Genomic DNA, 27,029 nt, shown 5'->3' on the forward strand with positions numbered 1-27,029 from the left:
TGACTTTGATTATGGCTCTCATTAATGGAACAAGTAACAAGTAATAAGGAGGATAGTGATTCCAAGAGTGAAAAGATTGAATTCTTAATGATTGAACGCTTCTGTTCTGGAATCACCAACGCTCATCTGTCATCCGATGCACTACATCTGTCGAGTGATGATGACATAATTTTCTTTCGCCAGTCATGTGCGACGACTGGGAAAGTCTTTTTAATTCATTTAGTACATTTCTGGTTATGATTACCAGCTTTATTTGATTTGAGTGACAAATAAATGAAGAATTCGTGGAAGAACGAAAAGCAATAAGTAATGAGGTATAAAAGTTGAATGATGACAAATTAAACGGCTCGGTTTCTTCGGCTAATTATTCGGTAATACATAATCATAATGATATTTACAATCGCATAATTCTGTTGAATGTCTTACCACTTATCATCACGAGTATTTCACATGTTTCCTTACAGTTTTATCTTTTCGTATTATGTTTTATAACCCCGATGACCTGCATATTAAGGATGTGGCAGATATATCTTACAGTGGAGAATATCTGCACTCACTTTTAGACCGCGCATCTTTTGTGTTCTATGTTGTTGTGCATGGCTCGAATTCGGCAACTTTTTAAAATGTGTTTCCATTTGCACTTAGAAAATAACGGAATTGCTTATATCTAACCTAATTTAATAAATTATTTTTTGATTCTGCTTTCTAGATAAATTTTCTAGAATGTTTTCAAATTGATGGTCGTCTACTTAGATTATTCAAATTTAAGTTTAAAATTTGATTCAGTCATTGAAAACATACTCACCAGGTTTTATGCCATTCAAACAAGTATTGCAATAATTTTCTAAACCTTTGAGATTACACAACTTTTAATCTCTCCTGCAAATTTGAATTCTGGTATACTTTTATAACGATCTTAAAATAAGAGAAATTTGGCGTTTCTTGTTTTCTAGCTTTGTTTTCCATTTCCGAGTTATTAATCAGATTAATTACGCGCCTCTTCGAGGGACAGAAACAAGTGAATTTCGTCTTACTGGATTTGCAGGCACGAAAAATGAAAATATTTACAGTTGGTATGGACGAAAAACCACCGATCAAAGATCCAGTATCTTCCGATGGAGTTACCGTGGCTTCAACACCCATTATTACACTGGAAAAGAAGCGAACTTCATATAAAGTGAGCGATTTCATGAGATTTTATAGGAACCTTCAGATGCATTGATATGCGAGATGTTTGTGATTGAGAAGAAGTAAAGGGTAAAGTGTGGAAATAATTTTGTATAAATAGAAAGATGAAAGTGGTATTGGAAAAATAGGTTAATCTCAATAAGTGCCAGAAACATTTGTTTAATACTGTATGTAATGATTTGTGCCTTTTCGATTATTTATCCATTTTATCTGTGCTTCTCAAGAAAAAATTTTCCTTTGAATTCAATCATTTGCATTCCTGCAAAACAGACGGAATGTAGCACAACACATTACATTATTTTGCTAAGATCATGAGATATAAGTCATTTTATTACGGTCACAGGATGTGAAGGTCATTTTACAGCATTATGCGGTCATTCAGGGAACGAGTTCCTATGTGACAATAAAAAAAATCTAACTCGAGAACTATAATGCGAGATAAAAAGAAAGAGATCTAAAATAAGCTCACTAGATTTAGACTTGTTGTTTCACAATTGTTTTAAAAGCTGGAACTGTTAAAATATCCTTTTATTAATTAATTAATTTCCATGTTAATTCTCATTGATAATATTTGAAACTTAAACGAGAAATTTTAGAATTATGTGATGTGTTTGGGAATGCTGTTCTTTATCTTTTTGTTTGCAATTATCGTCAGCAAATTGGTGTACTATAGAATACCTGATGATTTGGGACTACCATGGTAATTTTTCTTTCTCTTATTATGCACAATGAGGAATATATCAAAAGCAATCGTAATAGATTTCTAGAAATTAAAGGAAAAGACTAATATCTGATATTCTTTCCTTGGTATTAATGAACTAAAGACATTTTTGTCGTTTAAAAACCGCTTAAGGATTATTTTTGGAAGTTTGAAATCAGATTTCCGATATTTTAGAAACATATAATATCAAACTAAACCTTTTGAAAATTCACTTCATTTGATAATTTACAAGAATTATTAATAGTTGTAATTGAAAAAAAAAGACTTTCACTTTAGTATTTACTTAAATTACTTTTATCTTCATACTCCAAGTTTTTTATCTCATTCCTAACTGAAATTCTTTCGTCTCGAGAAATTTTTAAATTTAGGTTTGAATTGAAACATCGAATAGGAATGGGATGCGACGACTGTATGAGTGCTCGTATAATTCAATCATTTTATCCACAGCGGTAACGGTTTTATAAAATAGAGTAATATAATGCCATGCCATCATACAAAAAATTAGAGAGATCTGTGAATGATCTCAATGCTGAAAAATTTTACAAACAATAAATGGTTCCTTCCACATATTTTTTTGACATTATTGCTATAGAAATATAAAATAATACAATTTATGAATTTAATAAATAGGTTTATTCAAGTCAATCAAAAAATGTCCAACTTAAACGCTCTGGGAGGTCAGGCGAGTAAGATCAAGCGCATAGCAAATGTAGTAAGGTACAGTTTTCGTTTTGTAGATCTTCAAGATTTTTTGAAAGTTCAAACAGTGCAGCACCACCAGTGGCACTAGCAATGCAGGCAGAACAATCTCAAACAAACAGACAGGTGGCACCCACCACATTAACATCACAGCGTCTGGAGTTGGGCTCATCAGCTACACAAATTGTCGTAAGTTCTTTTTTTTTTTTTTTTTGGGAAGTCAGACAAGTAAAACCAAGCGCGTTTCGCTTTTTCATCTTAATTATAAGAACAGAAAATGTCACGAAATATGCCGTGATTCCTGACCGGCTTGACTTTTGCTACTAATATTGCACAATTATGAAAAGAGAGCCTTAGGCTTACAGTGCAAAGTGTACCGTTCAATTCACTGCGAAACTGCATGTGATTATTGGCACCTATTATCGACTTCAACAAGTTTATCTCCCCAGTACGACAGTCGCTAGAAATGACAAAATATCGTTGAGAGATCAACAAGAATGATAATTTAGAAATTTATCAGATACAGTATTTAGGATTCTCGTCTTGACTTCTTGCGCAAAATTATTCCAAAAATCAAGGAACAAGCCGAAAAATCTGGCATTGAAGGCGTCATGCAGGTGAAGATGCTGCAAATGGATTCCTTCGAACCGAAACAGGTGGATGTTAATTACACTTCCGTTTCACATTTGATTTAAGATGTAATTAAAACTTCATATGAACTTAACTAAGGAATTTAAATTACTGAAACCGTTTAGGTAAAGCCATTACAGTTACTCGACGGATTAGAAGAAAGTCAACTCCAGCCAGTAATTAACGCACCGCAACTAATTGATTTTATGACACCTATCCGTTCAATTCTGTTGTCTGACCTCTTACGCTTGAATACGGGTGACAACGATGAAAGGTAGGGATGAAGACTTTAAACTAAATACTATTTTAGTAATGTGAAATGAAGCCGTATCTAAAATTATTTTATCCTACGTAGTGAATAATAACAATAAAAGAGTAATAATTAATAATAGTAACAATAGTAATAATAAATAAGAATGTTGAAGTTTTAGAAGCACTAAATTAAAGCCAGTGAAAATTAAAGCTTGATATTTTTCAGCCAGGCTTCAGGAATTCAATTTTTTGGATCGCAGCAGGATGATACGGTTAAGGGTGGACCGATGCTTATACTAGGACCATTTTTGCAACCACAGCAGTTACAGCTGTTACCTACTGTTTGGGATAATAACAATAATATAGCTTGGAGCAATTCATTGCAACCTCATCTGTTTGACTTGGCCCAGCAAATGAGCAAACAACAACGCTGGATTAATTGGCAGTGGCCTGTTCCTCCCTATCACAAAAATAGTAACGAAAAAGTTGCTCAATGGCAGAGTGTTCAATGGTTAAACGATCATATGTCCATCACACCTGTAGTGCGACAGAATTCTTTGCCCGCATGGGAAAGTACTTCTAACCAGTGGCAGGATAATGCTCATATGGCAGGTAAATGGCAAAGTAGTATTCAGAGTGGAGCAGGCAGTCAGTGGGCGCAAGGAGGATGGCAAGGACAAGGACAAGGAGAGCAGCAGCTTTGGTCTCAGTATCCTCAAACTTGGCTACCAAGCATGAATCAGAACCAATATCAGAACAATAATGATTGGAATATTCAGAGAGTAACTCATTCCTAACATTCATGAATAATTGCCTTATAAGACTTTAGGTAGCATAAACAAAAATTGAGCATTCAGAGTGAATGAATTAATGAAATTGTTACTTTCTAATAAATTTACTATTTAAAATTTTCTGAACCACGCGTTTATGTCTCTTATGGATGACGCAATAGTAATAGTAATTGATTTTTTCTTTGAAATGGTTTCAACAGTCCTTTCCAACCGTACACTAAGCAGGTAGTCCAGACAAGTCATTCATTGATTGTCTCATCTAATAGGTGGCAGTTATATAACTATCATCTAGGAAATTACTGATGCTGCGATATTTCTTGTAATTAAAACTTAAACGAAATGTTTTTAAACATATTTTTAGGCATATGGAAAACACTTTCACTATTTTTTTTTTTCAAATTGTATGTAAATATTGGTAGAGAAAGAGAAAAGAAAGAAGAATGGTAGCAAATGACAGATTGTTTTTCAGACGAATATAATAGATAATTTGGATGGACGAATGACTCAGGCTGTTTTACCAAGTGATAGCGCTAACAGTTATGTTTACAATAACAATGCAAATGATCAGTGGATGCGATACTTCAATCAGTGGTACATCAATAACCAGCGCTTACAGCATCAGCCGATTGCAAATACTGTTGTTAGCCAATCAGTTGAAGTGACAGGACCTGTGCTGCCACAACACACCGAAGATCAAATTCTTAATCAGCAGCAATCTGGGGTACCTGTTTCTTAGTTCTGTTTAAGGTCAAGAAATTGTAACAATTACCTTTTGAAATTATTTAAGCGCTTGCAAGAATTGCACGGAATCTTAGCTTCTTGTTCTGTAGATAACGGATTCGCTGCAAAGTCAAACGGTTCAACAACATCAAGTTAAACCTCTGCCCCAAACTCAGCAACAGAAGCAAGAACCACAAATGATGCAGCAATTTCTTAATAAGCCGGTAAATATTGTTTAACGATATTCCATCTCACAACTTTTACGAGACGAAACTTTTCAGCAAAATCTAAATATACCAATTTTTTGCAGTGCAACAGGTGATAGTTACCCTAGGCACTTGTATCGAAATCCCAGGTAGTATTGTTTATTTGAATTCCTTTACTTAACGATGAATTTTCTTCAATGTTGATCGGCACAGACGAATAGTTGTGAAAAGACTTTGCTGAATGACGTTATAAGACAAATATTAGCGAATATCGTGTAGAGGTGAACAAAAGAATCAATATCTGAAGATGATGATGAAGAAACGACGATGAGTAATAAACAGTAACCGAACTCAGCTCCTTTTGTATAGTGGAAGATTGTTTCCAGAGGATCTCTTACAAATAAATTGACTTATGCAGTCAAACACAAAGATTCCTTTACAGTATGTCGAATATTGTTCATAAACTTGATTATCGACTCTAAGGTTCTTTACAAATTGAGTTCATTTGGGTTGTCTTTACAACATGAGTTGATCTTTAATATGAGGTGATTTACAACAGATTTACATAACAACGTATTTCTGAAAAGAATATTTCGGTCAGTAAGTAATGGTACAACACTGATACTGAGGAGGCACTGTCGATTATCACATATAGTAATAGCATAAAGGTTGGTGAAGAGGTTTTTATCTATTGGTGAAGAAGGGTTTACTGTATAACAACTGTTGATGAGTGCAAGTGCTGATCTTATGTTTATTTCCAGAATGATAACCAAGAGCAGTCTCATTTATTGCATCAAGAACGACTACAACTACCGATGCATCGCATTGAGACTGGCTTAAGTGGTGGTAGTAATGGTTTGACAATGATTGATGATGACCTGAATAAGGAAACGGTTATGGAGGTTTGCAGAACATTTCTAAATAAAAGAACTGGGTTAACACTGCGAAGAGTGATAGATTCATAATGGAATTGGAAATTTGGCTCAATATTAGTAGCAGAGAAATGAATTACCCATTTTAAAATCAAAATTTATCCTTTTTAAAAAAATAGCCTTTTTAAAATCCTTTCTGTGTTGCTAATTTCCCATTTCGGAAGATATTTCAGCAGTCGGGACCAATGAATGATATCAATCTCGCATTATCAAATCCAATGCTATTTCAAGTTGATGATCCTCCGCCACAGTCTGCTAGTGTGGATGAAAGTTTCACTAAATAAATACATAAATATTAGCAATAACCGAGAAGGGCGAATGGCCCGATGAAATATTACTCTTTTACATTTTATTATTTTCAATTCTTTTTCCACGATTTTGCTAAATTATCATTTCGTTCAAAATAAATTCACTTGCTCTGATTTTGTGGTCGGCGAACAGCTAACTGTGAAGTCTTTCATTCCTAGTTAGAAGTACCATAGCATATTACTAAGCTTACTTTAGAGAGTATTTCTGAGCACTATAATTCTCAGCGTTCTTTTATGGAGTTGTCGTATTATATATTGTGCATGTCGAGGTTATCTTGAATGATTTTTGTTTTACTCTCCTCTCATTACTTCTCATTACTCTATTGCAGTCTTTCTATTTCGACAAAAAGTCTTCAAAGCTTGTTTTCCTCTTAAGTCTGTGGAAAGGCTCATTTGCAAGTACAGAATTAAACAAAAATAATCCATGATAACTCTCTGAGTTTCATTCTGCCCTTCTGTTCCAGTAAATCCCATATAAATGAATTATTTCCAATTACAAATTAATTTTTCTCCTCAATTTATTAATTTCTTTCATTTTAAGGCAAATCTATATGTCCAGCGGTGAAAACTTCATATGTCTTGTTCATTCCAAATATAATTCCTATTAATAATAACGGACGGTCACTGTGCAATTTTCCTTTTATTTGAAAGGTCATCCGAAAGCAAGACAATTTCGAGATGTGACATATAAGACATATATTATTAAGTAATAAGAACTTATTAAAGTAATAAGAACTACTGCAGCTCAGTGACTTATATAGTCTCAAATTCAAATTAACGCAGTAAAAGTAATACTTATCAAAGTCAAATAAATAAGTACACTCTCAATCAAACTCAAGTAAAACGATGTTTCCCGTAAAAGGAATTCAAATAAACCGCTGGAAAAAGTGGAAGGCCATTAAAGTGCACAATACGTCTACGAGGAGTATACATTTCTGTTGTATGAAAATTCCCTTTTAAGCAATATTTCATCAGTTAGCTGATGATGACAAGTAGTGCAGGCCATAACGTTTTGAAGAAAGTCACAAATTTGAAATAATATCAGCAATATAAAAGTATCATTTATGTGGAAGTAAATTTTAAGAGACAATTTGAGCATCACATGCCATGGAGAAAAAGATTGAAGAGCGACTGGCGAGTAAATTCTGTGGTGAATCAAATTCTCGAATTAAGCCATTTTCAAGGACTATTATTCTGAAAGAAGAAAAACATACTGATTGTAAGATGGAATTTGTGTATTTGATACTTTTCGCCACTACTAAAAAGCTTTTTAAAAGACTTTATGAGAAGCAAAAATTACAAAAGCAGAATATAGAACGTGAGAGATCAGGGCAAAAAATAAATAATAATGACAAAACTTTAGATCTTTACTTATTTGTTCAATTACCTGTCGCAATCGATTATGGTATTCAAACGATGTGCAATGGTTAGAACAGTTGAGCTATGGAATTCACGACGAACTGTTTCCTGAATTAATAAATCAGTTGCTAAATCTACAGCAGCTGTAGCTTCATCTAAGATTATGACTTTGCTCTTGCGAAGAAGTGCACGAGTCAAACAAATGAGTTGTCGTTGTCCAATACTAATATTCTCGCCTCCCTCGCTGATCTGATACTGCAAACCTGCAAAGCAAGTTTAATATGAATAAGATAACTGGGAAAGGTATGTATCTTTCAAAATATAATGAAGTTCTGAACTACAAGTATTTCTCATAAGTTTTAAAGTAAGTAAATTTTGGGAAAATTTAAAACTAACTAAAACAATGCTTTCAAATATTTTCTTTCAAAGATGAAAATTTTCAGATAATTCATTACATTTTTCCAGCATTGCATAAAAACGATTAAGAAGTAAAATGAACGAACCATTTTTAATCTCACAAACTCACTATTAATATAAATATTATTTTACGGACTAATAAATGTTATCGCAAAATTTTTAATAACTAGCCTCCAGGAAGACTTGATACAAATGTTTTCAAATGAGCCAACTCCAAAGATGCCCATATTTCCTGATCAGAATAGACCTGAGATGGATCCAAATTAAATCGGAGTGTTTCCGAAAATAGGACGGGATCCTGAAACTATGACTTGTATAGTGGAGCAGCAGAAGTTAAATTCATTTAAAGAAATCACAAAAACAAATTGTTTTTTTATGAAAAGGTCAAAATAAATAAGCTATGATAATTTCACTTAGTGAAATTACCTCGTAACTTTTACTCAACTTTCAATTCTTGAAAAGATAATGACCTGTGGAATGATTGTAAGATTCGAGCGAAGGTCATGCAAGCCTATAAGTGAAATATCGACGCCATCAATAATAATTGCACCTTGGATGGGTTCAATAATTCGGAACAATGCTAATGTTAAGGAACTTTTACCTAAACTTTAAGATTACAAGGAATTAATTTTATGTGCAGAATGTGAATACATTAGATAGACCAAGTGAATTGGAAAAAATTGTTAAATTTATATGGAAGGCATGCCTGCGCCTGTACGACCAACAACGCCAATTTTTTCAGCTGGCGCAATGGAAGCATTCAACTGACGTAAAACCAAATCAAGGTTGGGATTATACTGCGTTGAATAGTTTTTTAATAATATCTGTCCTTTTGAAGGCCAATCTTTCTCTGGCTTGAAGTGATCGACTCTCCATTCTGCCTAAAAATTTTCTCAATATTTGCAAAGTTACAAAAACACATACAATATCTTAAAGCATGAAAAAGCTATATTAATATATTAGCTATATTTTAAAGTAGTATATGTACATAGCTTATTTTAAAGCTATGTTAATTCAAATTAGAAATTAAACAATAACAGAAAATTCTTCGATAAATGCAAACTTCGGTTGCTATCTCGGCATATTCTTTTATGCGTTCAACAGCTACTATATTCATTTCCAATTCACTGATATATCGTACAGCAAAATTTAGCGCTTCCGTAATCTGCAATGAATGCACTATGGAATGCAATGTTATGACAGACAGTACTAATTGTCGTTTAAAGATTCGTAGGAATTTCTTCGACAAAGTATACAAATTATTGCATTGTTAGCGATGTTTTTCATTTTAAAATTGGAAAAGTGTCGGATTTCAAAATAATAAAAATTAATGCTAACCTTTAAATGTATTAATGAAATATGTTTTAGTTAAAAAAAAAGCTTTACATTTAGAGCGTAGCTAACACTAAGTCCTGCAATTCCGGCACTCAATGCAGCTCCCCAATGCTGCGAGAGAACTGCAAACAACGCTGCACAAAGTACGACACAATTCCCGATAAACTCCAATCGTACTGCTAACCAGCGATTCGATAAAATATTAGAATATTTACAACGCATGAAACAATCAATGTGTGTTTCCATTAACTTGCAGAATTCTTGCACCTGTACTGTATTAGTGATCGTATATGGAAGCAGTTCAAAACAATCTTAATAGCGATTATGTCAAAACTAATTTCAAAAGTCAAAAAAAGAGCTAAGTGAGAAGTGAATCATCAAATTAGACATCAAAATCAAAGACAGTACTGTTGACAAAAATCAAAGCAACGTCATCAAATCGCATATTAAATAACTAATACCATAAATATAATCTTATCTTCATAAAAATATAGTAACAAAGAAAAACAACACGAAAAAGTTAAGTGAGGATAATGTTCTAATTAGAGTATGATGCTACAAGAAATAAATCTTAAGAAAAAAAATCCAATAATATCATAGATAAATTAGCATAATCGATCAATCGATTCACAAAAGCAATGGAAGTGGACAGTCAGTAATGAAGATGAATGGAAGCAATCCTGAAAAACCTTACTGATGATTATTCTAATCCTTTGATTTTAATTACACAAATATATTCTTTACCTTACCTTTTCAAAAGCTCTTATATACATAAGTCCACGAACTGTTTTTTCGAAATGTTGATAAATTGGCGAACGATTGATACTTTCTAATCGTTTCATCTGCCGCGAAGTTGGAAGGTAGAAATGCTGTAAGTGCTGGTAATTAAATTGAAATTGTCAGGAATTTTTATTCAAAAGATTACTACCAAAGTAAATGTCTGTGAGAATATAATAAATTACCAGAGAAAAATAATAGAAAAGTGCAAGAGGTATAATAGTAACGACAAAAATAGGTGTCGATATAATTATTATAATTAATATGGTCGTAACGTTTTCAATGCAGTAAATGAAGTAGCGAAAACTTATTGGCAGTGACTGATCAATCACATCGATATCCTGCAGAAAATTGAAAGCTAAAAAGAAAGTGACAGATTAACTTTAGTTATTTAGATCTTCCATCTCTGACTGTTATGGAAATCGTCTTGAATTTCTCAGATATAACTTTTTTCTTTGGAAAATAATAGTGAGAGAACAAATATTGAAAAAAAAAAAATGATGGGAAAAAACTATACAAAACTATGACAATTTAATCTCAATGAAATTCATCCAATTTCTGTCATACCCGACCAATCAAAGAAAAAGACAAGTCCGATTAATAAATTTGACTCAAACCTGGCGGCAACATAAAATGAAGTTTAAAAGGAAGTGAACCTTGCCAAGCCTATTTAAAATACGTCCGATAGGTGTTGTATCAAAGAATGACATTGATGAACGCAACAAACGGTGTAATAAAGGAGTATGGAGATTTTCTGATGCTCGAAGGCCGCTTATCACCAAAAATACCACCGCACCAAAGAAACATAAGCCTTGGAAAAGCATATAATTAGTGTTTGATTTCATCATCAACAAATCCCAATAAATAAAGCACTCATGCTAAACTGCGCTAAATCACCGTTTTTATGGATAAACTCGATGGATCTGTTTTCTCCACCATAATAGAGTGAATTGTCTTCTTTTATTATTCTTCTAGTTTATTTTCGATTAAAAAAGTAAATGTTAGTAGCTGTGAAATCGGGAAGAAAGTCAGAAAATGACAACAATTTCCTAGTAAAGTCACAGTTTGTCTGGACAAACCTTCAATGAAGCCAAGAGTAACATATATGCCAAGACGTATTCCAAGAGAAAGTTGCTTCATCGCCGAACCATTTAACGTCGTTTCATTTACATTTGACCAAAAAAATTGTAATTTTGCAAAATAAAACACTGAGATGAAATTACGAAATTAGGTAGTAAATTGATGATTAACTTGCTTCAATAGTAGTTATTTTCTAACTGTTCTCTATATAAGTATTCTAGCAAGAAATCTTGTATAATTTCCCTACCATTCAGATAGCCATAATCCACGTCCCATCTGAAACAATCCATAAGACAAGAAAAGAGAAAAAAAGAGAAGTGACGTTGAAACAGTTGCCGATCGAACGTACTGCTTGTAAACATCAAATTTGACCTTAAACGATTTTTTTCTCATCGTTTACTCCAGGCTAACAATTGGCTACTCTCACAAAGCACACAAAGCAAGAGAAACAGTCCAGAAGTGTCTTTATTAATGTTCCCAATTACTTATTTGCAGTTACTTCAATTTTCAGTTACATTAGAGTAATGACGTGCAAACCTAGTTAAATGCTAAAATTTCAGGCACTTAATACACTTCATCAGAAGTATCTCAAAAGAAACTTACCCTGCCAACTTTCACTTTCTCAACTTCAGTCATCTTTCCTACTTTTCCCTTCTCACCACTACTCATCGGATCAATCGAAGATTCAAAAAGCGATTCCGCTATGGAAGGATGATGGGAAATGCGTGACGATCCTTGATCCAATACTGAGAGAGTCGAAATTCGTCTTGAAAAAAAGAAAAAACCTCATCTTTAATCCTTCAATCTTCCCCTTCATCCTTGCACCTAATTTTGAATAGAATGAGTACAAATAGAACTTTTGTTGCAAGTCTTCCGATGATATTGATATTTTGAAAATGTATCGAATTTACAATCGAACACAAAATACTTTTTATATTTAGACTGAAAAAGTAATGAAACATAGTAATCAAACCTGGCGGTACTTTCCTTATTAACATCCTCAGATTCAGATTCCTCGTATTCTACAATGAAATTGTTTCTTTTCATTGGTTTTTTTAATTTTCATTTGAAAATGGGAATTTTAATTTCCAGTCAATTGAAAATGGGACTTTTGCTTCATATAATGATATTAGCGAACATTCTACATTGCAGACTTCTTTCAGATAGGAATCACGAAGGGCAAGACTTGACGTACGAGTACGCAGTGTTGGAAGTAGAAATCATACTTCGGGGAAAGAGGAAATGATTTTGGAATGTTAAAATATTCGATAGAATTTCGCATTCTATTCATAAAAATTGTAAATAAATACTGTTCGAGTGTGAACTGTCATCCAAATTACTCGTTGCACTTTCACTTTCCAATTCTTGTTCTTTTTCATTTTCACTCCTGCATGCTTCAATAAATTTTAAGAAATTCTCGGATTGCTCGAGTAATTGTTTATATGGACCAAATGCTGCTAACTTACCATCTGTAAAATGCAATTAAGCCATTTTCACTTCATTATTTCCATTTGAACTTCTATTCTATTCTTTTAAAATATTTTAAAGTAAGACATAAATTTTTTGAGGTAAAGAAAATAAAATTAGTTACTACTAATTTTCCTTTTTCATCAAACAATAATATTATCACAAATTTAAAATGAACCTTGCATATAAGCAATAATATCAACTTTATTCAGATGTACCAAATTATTTGTTACCAAAATTCTTGTCTTATGTCGCAGTAATCCATTATGACCAATTACCTATAAATAGGAATAGAAGATCCAATCAACTGAGTACAGAGTGATTGAATTACTAAATAAATTCAATGTCACAAAGTTGAACTGATACTGTGTACCTTCTACATATTCCTTTTTCTCTTCCCTATTTCATTATTCCATTATTATGGCTGAAAATTTTTTCGTATAAAAAACAGACACCTGAAGGACAGGTAGAATGTTATCAGTTGACATATTTCTTTCCAATTGAAAATAGCTTAAAAATCCTTAATTATCTTATATTCCTATTAAACAAAAGAGCAAATAAACCGAAAATCACCTTTTCAAAAATATGTTTTCCAACATGGCTGTCTACTGCTGATAGTGGGTCGTCCAACAGGTAATTATCACGGTTTTGATAAACCGCCCGAGCAAGAGCAACTCGAGCTTTCTGACCACCGGATAAATTGATACCCTAAAAATTAACAGTTGGAGTCAAGAGAAGCAAGGAATTTTAACAAATTCTCGACCGACAATTTCCAGTTTTCCATTTAAAAATAATATTTCAATTTACTTACTTTTTCACCAATTTCAGTAGCATCGCCGTTTGGTAAAATTGCTAAGTCTTTCACTAAAGCACAGGCTTCCACAATTTTATCGTAGTACTTTTGATTAAACTGTTTTCCAAATAATACATTATCTCGAAGATTTGAATTCTGAATCCACGGTTCTTGGCTAACAATGGCTATCTGGCCAGACACACCAATGCAACCTTTCAATTTCTCCATCTCACCTGAAACAATGCTATCAAATGATTCAGGTTGATCGCTGTTGGCTTCAAATATTTCACATATGAGTTTAAAATGATAAAATGATTTTTTCACTTTCTAAAATGATTTTTTCATTACCACTTTCTTCTTCAATTTGAAAGATTCTGTCGCTCCTTTATGACACAAATCTGACACTCTCCAAGAAAGAATTTGTACTTATAAACATTATTTCTTTAGACAATATTTAACAAAAGCGCATTGAAATTGTGAAATAAAATAGCTGCAAAATTTTGAGTTGAAAAATTGCGAATCTCTCTTAGCATGAATGCTTGGCTTTGTTATCAACAAATGATGTAATTGATTTTATAACTAATTGAGATTTTATACTTACGAGAAGTTTTTTTTTTTTTTTTTAAAAAAGAAAAACATCACAAAAACTTGAAATAGCTATCTCAAAATAAGCATGAATTACCTAGAATGGCACTAAGAAGAGAACTTTTGCCGCTTCCAACTCTGCCAACCACTGCAATTAGAGATCTCTTTGGTATCGTTAAATAATCGATTTCTAATACAGTTTCCAGTCCTCTAACATTCCAACTCAAACAAGCATCTCGAATTTCCACTGCATTTCTGCCACCTAAATTAATTCAATTAAAGAAGCTGAAATTGAAGCATCCATCAACTTCTACCACGTTATTACAATACGTGTTATTATTATTGAAATGTTATTTTGAATTAAATGATTTCTTCAAACTGTGTCTTTTCATTCGCTTTTCATAGGATAAATATAAAAAAATAAGAAACCAAATTGATCAGTGATGAGATCAATAGTTAATGGATTTAGTTCATCTGCCACCAAAAAACTTTTAATCCGTTTATTCGCTACTGCTGCCTGAAATAATTGAGTTATCTGTTTTGAAAATAAAATAATATATTTATTCCTTTCCAATATTTAGGGAAATATTATTTATAACACTAATTTGTGAAGTTAAGGTATTAAAAATATTATTTTATTTGATGACTGAGAATTTCGAGTTAAAAATATTATTTTATTTGATGACTGAGAATTTCGAGTTCCGATCCTACGACTAAATAATGTAAAGGAAACTGAAATCGAATTAGGTATACCTCTACTGCCTGTTTCATCAGATATGCGATCATTGCCATTGGTGAACGTAGCTGATTAAAAAGAGTTAATGAAACAAAAGCAATTTGTGGTGTAAGGATATGAGTGGAACTTGACAATGTGTATGTTGCAAATGTTAACACCGCTACCTGAAATTATGGCTTTTTCTCGGAAAACATGCAATAGTGACAAAATTTTTTAGACCATCAGATTAGGGAAGTTCTTTTGATAGTAAAAAGTTAACTAGGGAGATCTATAATAGATCATACAAAATCTTATAGTACACAAAAATGTCCGGTTCAGATGATTATTACAAATATTATAGTACTTTCTTCGGTAATTCAATTTGAAAAACTTTCTTTATCTTTGTCTTAAATCAACACTGAATATTCTTCAAAAGTCTAATTGTTATTAAAGCTCAACTCTCAATGAAATTACCAAAGCAAAGACTCACTACATTTTAACATCATATTGTTAATTCAGAAGTTATGAACCAAAAGGAAACTCACAAAGAATGGTGAAGAAGTGTTAAAAGTATCGATGAGAGCCCTAGTTAGACCCATTTTCCGAATCAAATAGAGCTCTTTGCTTCTAATTCTCTCAACAGCTTTTTCCATTGGTGGTTCCCACGAATACATTTTGATTACTTTTATACCATTCAATATTTCATTACAAATTTTCAATCGTTGATCTTTCAAATTCATTTGTTCGGTCTGAAATGTAAAATAAAGAAAAATTCTGAGGAAAATTCGAAAACTTAAAAAAAGGAAAAAATAATGAAAAGTAAGTCATGCACCTATTTCTGAAACAAACAAATGAAAATTTGTGACATCAAAGATGAAACTTTTTGGAGGCAAAAAAAATGAGAAATGAAACGAATAAACCTGCCATTTTTTGACAATAATTGAAGTAATAATATTTAATGGCAAGAACAGAGTCATGACAATAATGTCACAAGCAGCTGATGCTCCAATGGTAAAGAAATGATATATTAAGACAAGCATAATCTGCAAATACTGTTTATGTTGAAATTTTAGGCGAACAGATGTAGATGACAAGATTTAAGAAGCTTAAATAGATAAAATGTGTCCAAATTATTAAGAGCCAAACTAATGAGAAAAGGACTAGTCTGAAAGTAAGCAAAGAATTTGAATGTTACTAAAAATGTAACCAAAATTATCAAAAGATGTTATTGTGTTGCTAAATTACAATGATTTAAATTAGAAAATAATCAAAATTACAACAAACCTGAAATGGAGATGACCAGAATTGCTGTACGTGTGCTGTAATAGATTGAAAGCTCTCCACATCAATTGCCATTAAATTCACAATCTCACCCACTGTCCTAGCTCTTCGGGCTGAATTCGACAGCCTCAAAGTCTTCAATTTGATATATTAACAACAAGATGTATAGAATTGACATAAAATCTTTATCCTTTAATACTAGAAATAGTTTAGTCAGAGTTTTATAGTCTAAAATCTAAAATTTAGAGTATCATTTTAAATGTCGCAATAAATCCGAGTGAGATAAACCTTCCGATAAATAGCAGCAATTAATGTGGACTGAATTTTGGTACCCACTCGCATCATCAGGTAAAAGTAGTAATTGAGGAGAAATGAGCGAAGTTCAACGCATACAAACATTGCCACTGCATAGGTAATGCCTTCCATGAAGATACGATCCTTAGTTGAAATGTAATTTAGCAATAAGCTGCAAAATAGTGAAGCCTTTTGGATCGTTGTTGCAGAGAAGATTAATTTAATTCAAAAATTACGATTTTAAGAAATTGGTAAGATAGTACCAGGTAAGTGTAGAAAGTTGAAAATGGATTATCTCAAGCTATCCTTAATATTTCACAAGGAATCTCAAAATGATCAAAAAAGACCCTTATTTAAAGTAGTCATCATTTCAATCTTTTCCATACATAATTTGTCTGATTAAGTTTAAGGGAAAAAATTGATTTCAGGAATAAGTTCTCGAAATTCCTGTGAGTTATCAAAAACTGCATACTTGAGAAAAAATGGATTAGCAAGTTGCATCATATCAGATAGGATTTTAATAGCTGTTGCTGATAAAATTTCAAAACGAAACATTAGAAATAATCGCCACACGACTGATGGTGGTTCCGGTCTGTTTTCTCTGAAAAGAATTGTTTAATTGAAATTATACAGACCCAAACTTAATTTTTTAAGATTAAGGCCAAACTTTTTAGAGCATTTAGAAGTGTTGTCGTTTTGCGATGTACTTTCATAAATTTTCTGTCTTCTACGATAATCTGAAACAAATTTAATACATATAAATAAACAAAAAGAAAAGTTATATTAACATTTGAAAAAACTTTCTTTAAGACTTAAAAAAAAAATTTAAATATATGTTAGCTTTTACGTTTTCAAATAGCTGATTATTTCGATTCTTTTTTTTTTTTAAATCGTATTTAATTCATACGGTTGTCACAAACCCTCAATAGCAGGATTCCACAGTTCTTCCCATTTGGTAGATAAATATTCAGCAGTGCTACCCTCATTGAGTTGATATAAATCATTAGTAACCAATGTTTTTCGAGCACCAAGCAACTGAATTGTTGTAAACCACCAGAGTGACAAACGATTCAGGAATGAGCTATACAGTTCAGGTGACAAATTCTGGAAGAATTCTACTCTGAATATTAGTGATGTTATTGTTTTGCACATTCAGATAAGAAAAAATTTTTCAATTTCTTGGAATACAGACCGCAATCTATTGTAATACAAAATGTAAATTCCTATTTTTGATTATATCATGGCTTATCAGAATTGTAATAGTTGATTCAATTTTTTGATTCCTCAAAAATTTAGTGATAAAGTTTGAAATTTTCATTGCTTTTAGAGAATGTAATTGCGGAACATTGATATGGCTAACTTTTTTTGTGTTCGCGAATGCGAACACAAAATGGTTTTTTATTTTATAACTAACTGAACAAAAATTGAAGATCCGAAAATTCTGGTTAATTATGAGGAAAATACGTTCAAATTATTATTATCTCCTGAATTTTTTTTTATATTGTAAAAAAGAATACCAGTTGCTTTCTTGCTTTCGTCAAGAATGGCGCTCGATAATCGGCAAATGAAAACAAGAAGGCTTGAAAGGTAACAAATGGATACCACAAGTGACAGACGAGAAAACGAGCTTTATCTATGTTTTGCATTGACTGAAAAATAACCACTACGGATAACTTAACTTAGTCAAATATAATTTTGTATTCGAAGCCTACTCTACATCTCATCTATCGATTTGCATGTTCATATGACAATCACAAATTGATAATTTTTTATCACTTTCTGTGCACTTAGTTACTGAACTCTTAGCTAAAGTTAAAAATTTCTAAATTTTTTGCAAAAAATGCAAACCATAAAACTGCTAATTTCTTGCCATTCAAAGAAATATTCCGGAAAGTCACACAGTACGAAGAGTATCAAAGTAATATGTATTATCCCAGAAGTGATCATTCCATTTTTTCGTGCCGTTAAAACACAACAAAATAAGCCCAACTGAAACAGAAGATTTGAACTGTTTATCTCATTTTAACAGGATTTAGTATGACAGAATACTCAATTGATTTAGGCTATTCAATTTTCAATATATTATTAAACTGACCATAGTAATTGTAATAATAGCTGGATAGAGCAAATCAGTAAGCAATATATTTACACCTCTTTCATTATTATGCAGGTTAATGACAAGCCTTGCAAATGCGCTTGCTAATAAGCATATCATTAATACCTAAAATGTTTTGATATATGATTAATTTGATATTCTCTACTGCTTCTTAAAAGGTTATTCAACCAATTTCACAACATAACTTTGCTGCTGTAATCATTATTCTAATCTGTTCCGTTCATCATTCAGGCCAGTCCAACTTTCCGGTTCGTTTCTTATAGTATATTTCAATATTCAATTGATGTCACTGCTCTTTTACAAAAATATATGAAAAGTTACAGTTTTAGTAATCAACAGTGCAGTCCATGGCAGCGGTTGAGAACGCATTCCTCCATTTAGTCGTATTCGACAAATCTGTGCGCAAAAGACTGGCAGTAAGAGCCAGAAGAATATGCACGGTAGAACAGGTAGAACAGTAACTCGAAGACATCCAAAGTCATCTCTTACAGTTTCATTCAAACTTTCCTAGAATTTAGCAGTGCAGTCCACTACAGCATTAGTCGAATTCATGCATATGCTAATAGTGAATTGCTGAAGAATTTAAAAAAAATTGAAAAGTAATTGAAAAAGGACTAACGTTGCAATATGTACGCAACGTGTCAATTAATATCATAGCTATGTTGATAAGATTTTTATCAATTCACTGCAACAGAAAACTGAAATAATTTGATTACATATTCAAGAAGAATCAGATGTATTCAATACTGCTAAATATTTTACAAATAGGAAAGCACAGCAGATTGTCTGGAATAAAAAATAGATGTGAAGAGGAAAGTTATTTAAGGAAAGGATAAATAATTTATTGTTTATAAAAAGTTTTGTGAAACCTTTGTGAGGAATACACTTCCAGATGAACGACTTATCATAAATAAATGAAGTGTCGAAAATTTCAATTCATTTGGATGTTATTTAAAATTAATAGAGCTTAAATTATATGAGAAACCCTTAATTAATCAAGTTCATTATTGGCATTCATACTGAGTAATGATTACAAAAAAAAAAAATCAATGATTCAAGTTTGTTGTTTTGACACACACAACCATAACTAACAGCCCAATTTGTTCACTAAGTTATTTTATCGTTGACATTGAAAGTAGCATGTCGGTGATAAATAAAAATATCATAGCGAACATCACAAAATTCATCCATTTTACAATTGAGAATGGACAGGAACGACGATTTATTTTTGATTTAAAATACTTTGTATACAAATAGTGATAGTACTGATAAGAGCTAACGTAGTGATTACAATATCAGTGTTCGCAATGTTGAGGACTTGTTCAGGAGTCATTGTTAGAAGATCAACCACCAAGTAAATATTAATCAAAATGACCTGGGGATGATCAGTGGACATTTTGCTAATATAAATTTTGGTTTTTGTATGCAAACAAAACATATTGTCGTATTAAATAAACGGGCTAACCAACAAACTAATAAATTCGTTTAGATTATACCTTGTGAATATTCAAAGCAGCAATCAATCTGTGATATCTTCTAATGTAGTCTGTCTGAGTCATTGTTTACAATCTGCTATGTAATGTGCTTATTGTTGATAGGAATGGAATGCAATGTGACTGCATGTGACAACTATCAATGGTAAATGAATTATCGTTTCTGATGTTGTCAAGCATCAAAGAGATTAAAACATCAAAATTGTGAATGAGCGGGTTGTTTTGAAGCAGAAATTAGTCAGAACACATGTCGATGAAAGGAATAAATAATTGTTAAGGCAGAAAAAATGATTGTATGTTGTTTGGATTGAATTCTTCTGGAATTGTATAGCAGTTGGTTATGAACTTTAAAAGTAATTAGCAGTCAAATGATAATCAAATAATTAATAGCTAGTAGTCGGCATTGATTTCTGAGGATAACAGCATTAATGCAACCAGTAGTTTTTTTCCTTTCGGGTATACGATCTGCTATCCTGTATCACAAGTATCCGGTTAACACATAATTACAACAACAACAGGTTCGGTTTTTTTTCTTTTATCGGAAAAGTTATCACTTCATAGTTTCTGATTTATTAAACAGCAACAAACAACATTTTCCATATATCGTTAATAAAAGATGCAAACAATCATTCTTGAAAGTATGAACGAAATGACAAACGTCTGATCGCTGCTTAATCATTTTATAATTATGTGATAAACTGATTATAACTTCAGATAAAATCATACTTCTAAATAAAATTTGTAGAGTATATTTTGTCCAGAATCATGATATTATTTGCATGAATATCAATTACTCTATTGGAATCACAAATGGATCAGAATATTATAGTTAGAGAAGAATTATATTTCGATAGAATTAGAAAGAGACATTTAGTTCAAATGATTGATAAGTAAATTTAAAAAAAGCAATATTACTCATCAATCCGATTGTATGTAGTTTATTGCTTTATTTAAGTTGAATCGACTTGCATCAACTTGCTATTTAAATCAGTCAATCAATCAATCAATCAATCAATCAATCAATTCTGATATTATATAGAATTTTAGCTGAATTGGTTTTTTGATTACCTTTGATGAAATGATTTTTTTAATTGAAATTTCCTGCAATTGAAATTAACTGTTTTGATAAAATCCAAGACATTCTTATTTATGTGTGCAATAAATTAAACTCAAATCTTTTACTTAGTTCACGTGTGAACAATTTAACACAGTTAGGAATATTCAGAATGTTCTTATCAAATTAACATTTTCCTTATCAGACAATAACAATTTCCTAGTTACAGTTGGAAAATTAATCTTTTAAAACAATCAGAATAAATATTGCTGTTAAATCACCTTTTACATGAGTTTTTAAAAAGTCCTTTCGAAAGAAATTAATACCTAAACTCTGTAAATAGGAAAACATAGTAAAAACAATTATTTCACAACTATTAATAAATACATATTTCAATGACAAGTTTAAGCAAATATCTAGGATCAATGATTATAGAATTAATGGTAGGTAATCTGATTAAACTATTACAATCCTTATTCTATTCACAGATTTTTATTTCTCAAGATCTATGTACATACTTTATTTTAGAAAGTGTATACTCATTTTGAATTCTGAGTTACTTCTTATGAGAGTATTATAGGAAGAAATTGGATGAAAGCTTTGTTCCATTTTTGATTGTGACAATGCACTGATGTTAATTTAGATAATTTACTTTCTCAGCTAGTTTCATTTCTAAAAGCGATTTTCGCGCTTTTGAAGGATTTTAAGAATTTAATAATGACAAGTATTAAATTTCTAAAACTTATTTATAAGTAGACGAACAAATTATTAACATTTCTCATTTTTTAAGAATGGACTTAAACTACCAGCAGAAGAACTGCTACAACTTCCATCTCGAATACCGCTATCGATGCTACCATTAGATATGCGAGTATCTGTGGTGTCAAATGTTTGTTTTATTGTTGCTGATGGGACATGTAGTGGAATTGATTGAGTTTGGCATGAAGAAGGACACGTCACAGCAATGAGCGGTAATAAATCTCTTGTTGAAATGATATTACCATCAGTCTGCGATGAATTTTCCTTGACTAATTCCTGCTGATGCTGCCGCTGCTCTTGATGATGTAACTGCTGGCAACGTTGTGACAATTGTGACAATCGACGATGCTAGCAATTATGAAACAATAAATTTTTTTTTTTTAGTCATGAAAATTGAAAAAAGAGACATGAAAAAACTGTATAAAACCAAAGTGATCTAGGAAGTGTGATTTCTTTTAGATTCCCTTCAGATTTATTTGGAAATAGAAAAATCTAAAGAAATTCGCAACTATCTAAAAAAAAGACCATTAGAAAGCTCATAAAATGATACCAATTTTTCATTTGTTGACATTCGATTACAACTTCTTGGCGGAATTGGTATGCGAAGGACAGAATTCTTGCGAGAAAAGTACTGCTTGTTTTGATTTTCCTTCGGCTCATCATCCACATACAAATTAGTAACTGCTGATATTGACTTATTGAATGTTTTCGTCTTATTATCGGACCACCACTCCTAAACTTCAAAAAGATGAACCAATCACTTTGGAACGAAAATGCTTATATAAGCACCTGAAGGTGAATTCATTAAAAGTGTCATTCTTAATTCAAAAATCTTCACATGTCGAAACATTTGATGAATTTTTTTTTTCACAATGACATCATTAGCTAGTGAATTCATGCCTATGATCATTAGCAAGGCTTATTTTGGAAAGGCTTCTAATGCTTTCGTGCCTATTGCTCTTTCCTCTTTGCTTATTTCATTTAATTGTCAGCTGATTAAGAAAATAATTTTGGAAAGAAATGAAAAAAACGATAGCTTGGCTTTTTTAAAAAGAAATGTGGCATTTAATTTGTGTATTTATTGCTAACCTCATCGTCATCAATTTCCTCCTCTAACGAATTCAGGGATAATTGGCTACAGTGATGAGCTTGACTTTTGGATTTCAATTCCTGGATGGAATCTCCAAGTGCTAATAACTGTTGCAGCAATCGGACGTCATTTTCCATCAGCGAGATCTGCAGCAATTAAGATAATATTAACAGGTATCATCAGTGGCAACTTAATTACTCAATTTGCATCAGGTCTTGTCCCATTTTGTGTTACGTCCAACTCTTGCAAGTCTTCTTTAAATAGGAATGGCAGAAATGCGTTGCAAGATGCATGCTAACATGCACTCATCATTGTGTTCTACTCTATCAGCAGTACAGTGGTAGCATTAAATTTATGTGTTCCACTGAACTCAATTACTGTTCTTAATATTTTTTTACGTCATTCATTATATCATTTATGTTCACTATCAAATATAAGTTAAGATTAGAAATGAACTATATAGACCAAAATTCTAATTTATTTCATGCTCGAAATTACAGGCGGGGAAGATTTTTTCCTCAAAAAATTTCTCAATCCAAAATCTGTTCAATTCCCCATATGAATGAATAATTTAACTAGCATTATTCTATGCGCTTCAATTTAATTCATCTATCCCTCCTACTTTATTCTTGTGTTCAATTCTTGCTACGAATATTAAATTGTACTATGCTATGTTTGTGACCTTTTTGAATTCACTGAAACGGAACATTTCCTATTTGCATATTTGTTAATCCCTATAATTCCTACTATTATCAATACATGACAAGAGGACAATTGACGAAGAAAGCAGAGACAGATTAAAGGAAAGTTCTTTTCAGCCTCAAGCCAATGTCATTTAAATTGTGTATGAGTTATAGATATGTTTTAATAGTAATAGAGAATGAGATCAGTAAACAGGAATGAATGGTAACAAGGAGGTGACAAACTCTAAGTTAGTCTTTTTAATGTTGACGTTTGAAAACAGTGAGTGTATGTTTGCTTCTGCTAGTAATAATACCGGAAATGGAGGACAACAACTGATATCTGTGACAACATGCCTCAGCACTTGTAATAGTACATGTTTTAATATTGCCTCAGCGACATAATCGAAATTCAATAAATGTGCGATGTGCTCATTTGCTGTAGAAGGTTAAATAAATTTAGAGTTATTGCTGTGCTATTGTCATTTCTGTTATGCTTGCAAGACAGTTTGGGCAAAGGAATAGTTTATTGGGCTCTGTTCAAATGGCCAAAGAATCTTTGAAGTGTAGATTAGATTACAGGAGAAAGACTACGAAGGAAGCAAAGGGAAAAAAATGAAAAATTATATTCCACACTTGAATGTTTTAGTTATTTTATCATCTAACCTTATTGTTGGTACCATGCACTTTTTCAAAGGACTAACTGATAAATGTCCAAAGAAGGTCATGAGTCTTTCTCTTCTTGTTGATCATTGATTTGTGGTGGTCATTTGATTTGATAAAAAAATGATATAGTGGACTAGAAAATTTCCCTTTCTGGAAAAATCAGGAGACTTCTACAAAAATCAGTGAAGTAGCAACTATAATTATTAAATCAAAACTAATATTTCAAAATCCATGCCAAATCTTTCTATAAAAATTGGATTTCCATATTTTCAAGCGCCAAAAGTACTTCATTTTAATGTCAGACTTTTGCAGAAATCTTGTCTTTTTACGAAATCTTATTTTTTAAAACAAATTCCGTGGCAAATTAGTACTTAAGGAATGAGCCTATTGAATACATTACTCTTTATCTTCTGTATTACTTAGACGGAAACTGAGCATGAAATATCTAATCAGTTAAGCTGCTTCCGTGTTGTTCGTAAGAACGAGCAGTTAGTGACCAATTATTTATAGTCCAACAACCGATCAGCACATTATTCCATCTGCCAGAAGCTATCAAAAAATCTTCCAGCGTTAATTACCCATTTCATTTCGTATGGGTTAACTATGATAATAATGACAGTGACAGATAACCTTGAACGGGCGGTTAATGTTTGTTCAGAATATGTTATCACCCATGTTGAACAACTGATAATTATAAACATTGCTGAACAGAGCAGAACGGTGTTAATTATGTTGATGAGTACCGACACATTTCCAAAAATTATTACCCTTGTGAGAAGATAGCATACATACCACAAATTATATAAAGTAAATATTCTGATGTATAAATGAACGGTTTTATGTTTTTTTTTCGACTTAAAATCGTTTACAGTATTTCAACAAATTAAAACGGCCATTCATTTGCTAAAGTTCCAAAATTTGCGCAGTTGTCATCAATAAAGAAATAAGGAAAACAGTGAAGCATTGAGTTTGAATAAACTAATTTGTCAACAGCAAATAGTTGTATTTTGTAGACAAATTTGTCACTTCCACTTACACATTTCAAGTTAATTAATCCTTTTTGTAAATTTCAAATTTGCCCTGCACAAGAACTACCGCCAAGCAAATTCCAACACATTCAGTGGGCATTTTTTGCTCTTTGTCTTCATTAATTATTTTGGATGAATTGTCTTATTTTTTCGTTAAATATAACACAAACTAATAAGTTTTAGTAATTTGCAATACATGGAAAATTCATCAAACTGTTGTTTTCCATTATTTCTTCATCCAACTTACAATTTTTTAATATTCTTTAGTGGACAAGAAGTGTTGATTTTTTAAAATTAAAAGAATTCCAGGATTTTGCCAAAAAAAATTGAAATCAAGCAGTTTTTAATGTAGATCTGATAATTAATAGCTGGGAAACTTTCTCAACGAAACTTGGGTTAAATAGAAAAAATAATGTCAAGAAAACATTATTATAAAATATTGAATAGACACCAATATGTTATATTAAATGAAAACTGAAAAGTCTCATTTCTTCAAGGAAAACATTGTACCGATGTGTAATGTTTAGGAGCTATTTTAATGAATCTCGTTTCATTTTTAAATACACATAAGACTCCGTATTTCGGTGTTTTATTACTATTAGTGATCAGCGCAAAAAGCATTGTAATTAGCAACAATTAGTTCACTAATACTTTGGCTACTTAAAATCCTTATGTCTGTGCAAGCATAAAAATAGGAAATATGCTTAGTCTATTGCTTGATAGAAGTAACAGAATTCAAAAGACGCTTGAAATCATGTGAAACACTGCAAATCTTACCATTTTTTCGCGCAAAAGATCGAAATTCCTTTGTGCTCTTCGATTAGAATCATTACAATCAGCGCTATTATTAACGCTTGTTATCGTGGTCTTTGTCACTGATTCAGGCTTCTTTGTTGACAATATTGAGGATTGTGATGATACAGTTGACAAGGTAATAGTTAAGGAGGAGTATGGTGATAAGCATGCAGGTGGAGGCAAATAACCATTATTGTTATTGCTGTTATCAGTCTGCACAAAGTTAGGTGTTACCGGTGTGCCTTTCCGGTATGAATCAGCAACTGATAAATGTTTTGTTGGATTTGCTTCAGTTGTGGAGGAGGTAACATTGATGGAAAAAGCTCCCTTAGACCCGAAACGAGGGGAATTTGTCATAGGAGCAGTCTTTGACTCAGAACAAAACGTGTTTGTTCCTAAACAAAAGGGGATTGTCTCTGATTTGACAGAAGAAAGGACAGTATTTTCAGAGCATCTAGAAAACGTTATGTTACCACCGTGAGACGCAGAAATTTCCGATTCCCTTAGCATAAAATCAAAACCGGAGCTGGCAAATGGGTAAGGAACTTCGTCGTCCAAATTGCAAAAACTTTTCGTTTTTTTACAGCGTTCCAATCGCTTTAAACGATTAGCACAGAATCGCCGGTAATCCGCCAAATTATCGTCCATTTATTTTGACCTGCAATTTAGTAGCAGCATTTACATTTTTTACGAGTCATTCCTTCCTCAATTAAAATCCGTCGCAAAAAGCAAGCAGTTGCGAAATGTTACAAAAACAGCATAACAATAGGAATAGCTATTTTCAACATGAATATGATA

General features: G+C 32.0%; 4 protein-coding genes across 5 annotated transcripts; 1 reads left to right on the forward strand and 3 right to left on the reverse strand.

Moving 5' to 3' along the window:
• Nucleotides 1-1,054: 1,054 nt before the first annotated feature.
• Bm10058 (Uncharacterized protein) lies at nucleotides 1,055-6,423 on the forward strand (the record flags this gene model as incomplete). Of its 2 annotated transcripts, none has more annotated exons than XM_043078966.1 (11): nucleotides 1,055-1,177; nucleotides 1,785-1,888; nucleotides 2,278-2,358; nucleotides 2,647-2,797; nucleotides 3,142-3,264; nucleotides 3,364-3,512; nucleotides 3,717-4,272; nucleotides 4,751-5,002; nucleotides 5,112-5,225; nucleotides 5,969-6,109; nucleotides 6,313-6,423. In XM_043078966.1, the coding sequence occupies 11 exons, from the start codon at nucleotides 1,055-1,057 to the stop codon at nucleotides 6,421-6,423; spliced, it is 1,905 nt and encodes a 634-aa protein (XP_042934900.1). The 2 variants fall into 2 exon arrangements, with proteins under 2 accessions (XP_042934900.1, XP_042934901.1); XM_043078967.1 differs by having other exon boundaries at nucleotides 3,379-3,512.
• Nucleotides 6,424-7,526: 1,103 nt separating this feature from the next.
• Bm17525 (Uncharacterized protein) lies at nucleotides 7,527-11,475 on the reverse strand (the record flags this gene model as incomplete). The annotated part of the gene is made up of 11 exons (XM_043078968.1): nucleotides 7,527-7,641; nucleotides 7,835-8,069; nucleotides 8,395-8,521; nucleotides 8,694-8,824; nucleotides 8,930-9,104; nucleotides 9,287-9,388; nucleotides 9,610-9,825; nucleotides 10,308-10,427; nucleotides 10,521-10,676; nucleotides 10,992-11,146; nucleotides 11,415-11,475. 11 exons carry the CDS (start codon nucleotides 11,473-11,475, stop codon nucleotides 7,527-7,529), a joined length of 1,593 nt encoding a protein of 530 aa, XP_042934902.1.
• Nucleotides 11,476-11,658: 183 nt separating this feature from the next.
• On the reverse strand, nucleotides 11,659-19,321 carry Bma-mrp-7 (Uncharacterized protein; the record flags this gene model as incomplete). The annotated part of the gene is made up of 22 exons (XM_043078969.1): nucleotides 11,659-11,787; nucleotides 12,019-12,181; nucleotides 12,389-12,437; nucleotides 12,726-12,884; nucleotides 13,061-13,160; nucleotides 13,456-13,590; nucleotides 13,694-13,908; nucleotides 14,358-14,522; nucleotides 14,690-14,777; nucleotides 15,014-15,160; nucleotides 15,521-15,724; nucleotides 15,896-16,018; nucleotides 16,260-16,391; nucleotides 16,545-16,722; nucleotides 17,023-17,151; nucleotides 17,218-17,287; nucleotides 17,471-17,654; nucleotides 18,068-18,199; nucleotides 18,399-18,539; nucleotides 18,646-18,771; nucleotides 18,988-19,173; nucleotides 19,286-19,321. The coding sequence occupies 22 exons, from the start codon at nucleotides 19,319-19,321 to the stop codon at nucleotides 11,659-11,661; spliced, it is 2,991 nt and encodes a 996-aa protein (XP_042934903.1).
• Nucleotides 19,322-21,981: 2,660 nt separating this feature from the next.
• Nucleotides 21,982-26,879, reverse strand: Bm6006 (Uncharacterized protein; the record flags this gene model as incomplete). The annotated part of the gene is made up of 4 exons (XM_001900136.2): nucleotides 21,982-22,320; nucleotides 22,523-22,705; nucleotides 23,062-23,208; nucleotides 26,214-26,879. The coding sequence occupies 4 exons, from the start codon at nucleotides 26,877-26,879 to the stop codon at nucleotides 21,982-21,984; spliced, it is 1,335 nt and encodes a 444-aa protein (XP_001900171.2).
• Nucleotides 26,880-27,029: the final 150 nt, after the last annotated feature.

The sequence above is a fragment of the Brugia malayi genome (genome assembly GCF_000002995.4).
Source record: "Brugia malayi strain FR3 genome assembly, contig: Bm_v4_Chr2_contig_001, whole genome shotgun sequence".
Taxonomy (NCBI): Eukaryota; Metazoa; Nematoda; class Chromadorea; order Rhabditida; family Onchocercidae; genus Brugia; species Brugia malayi.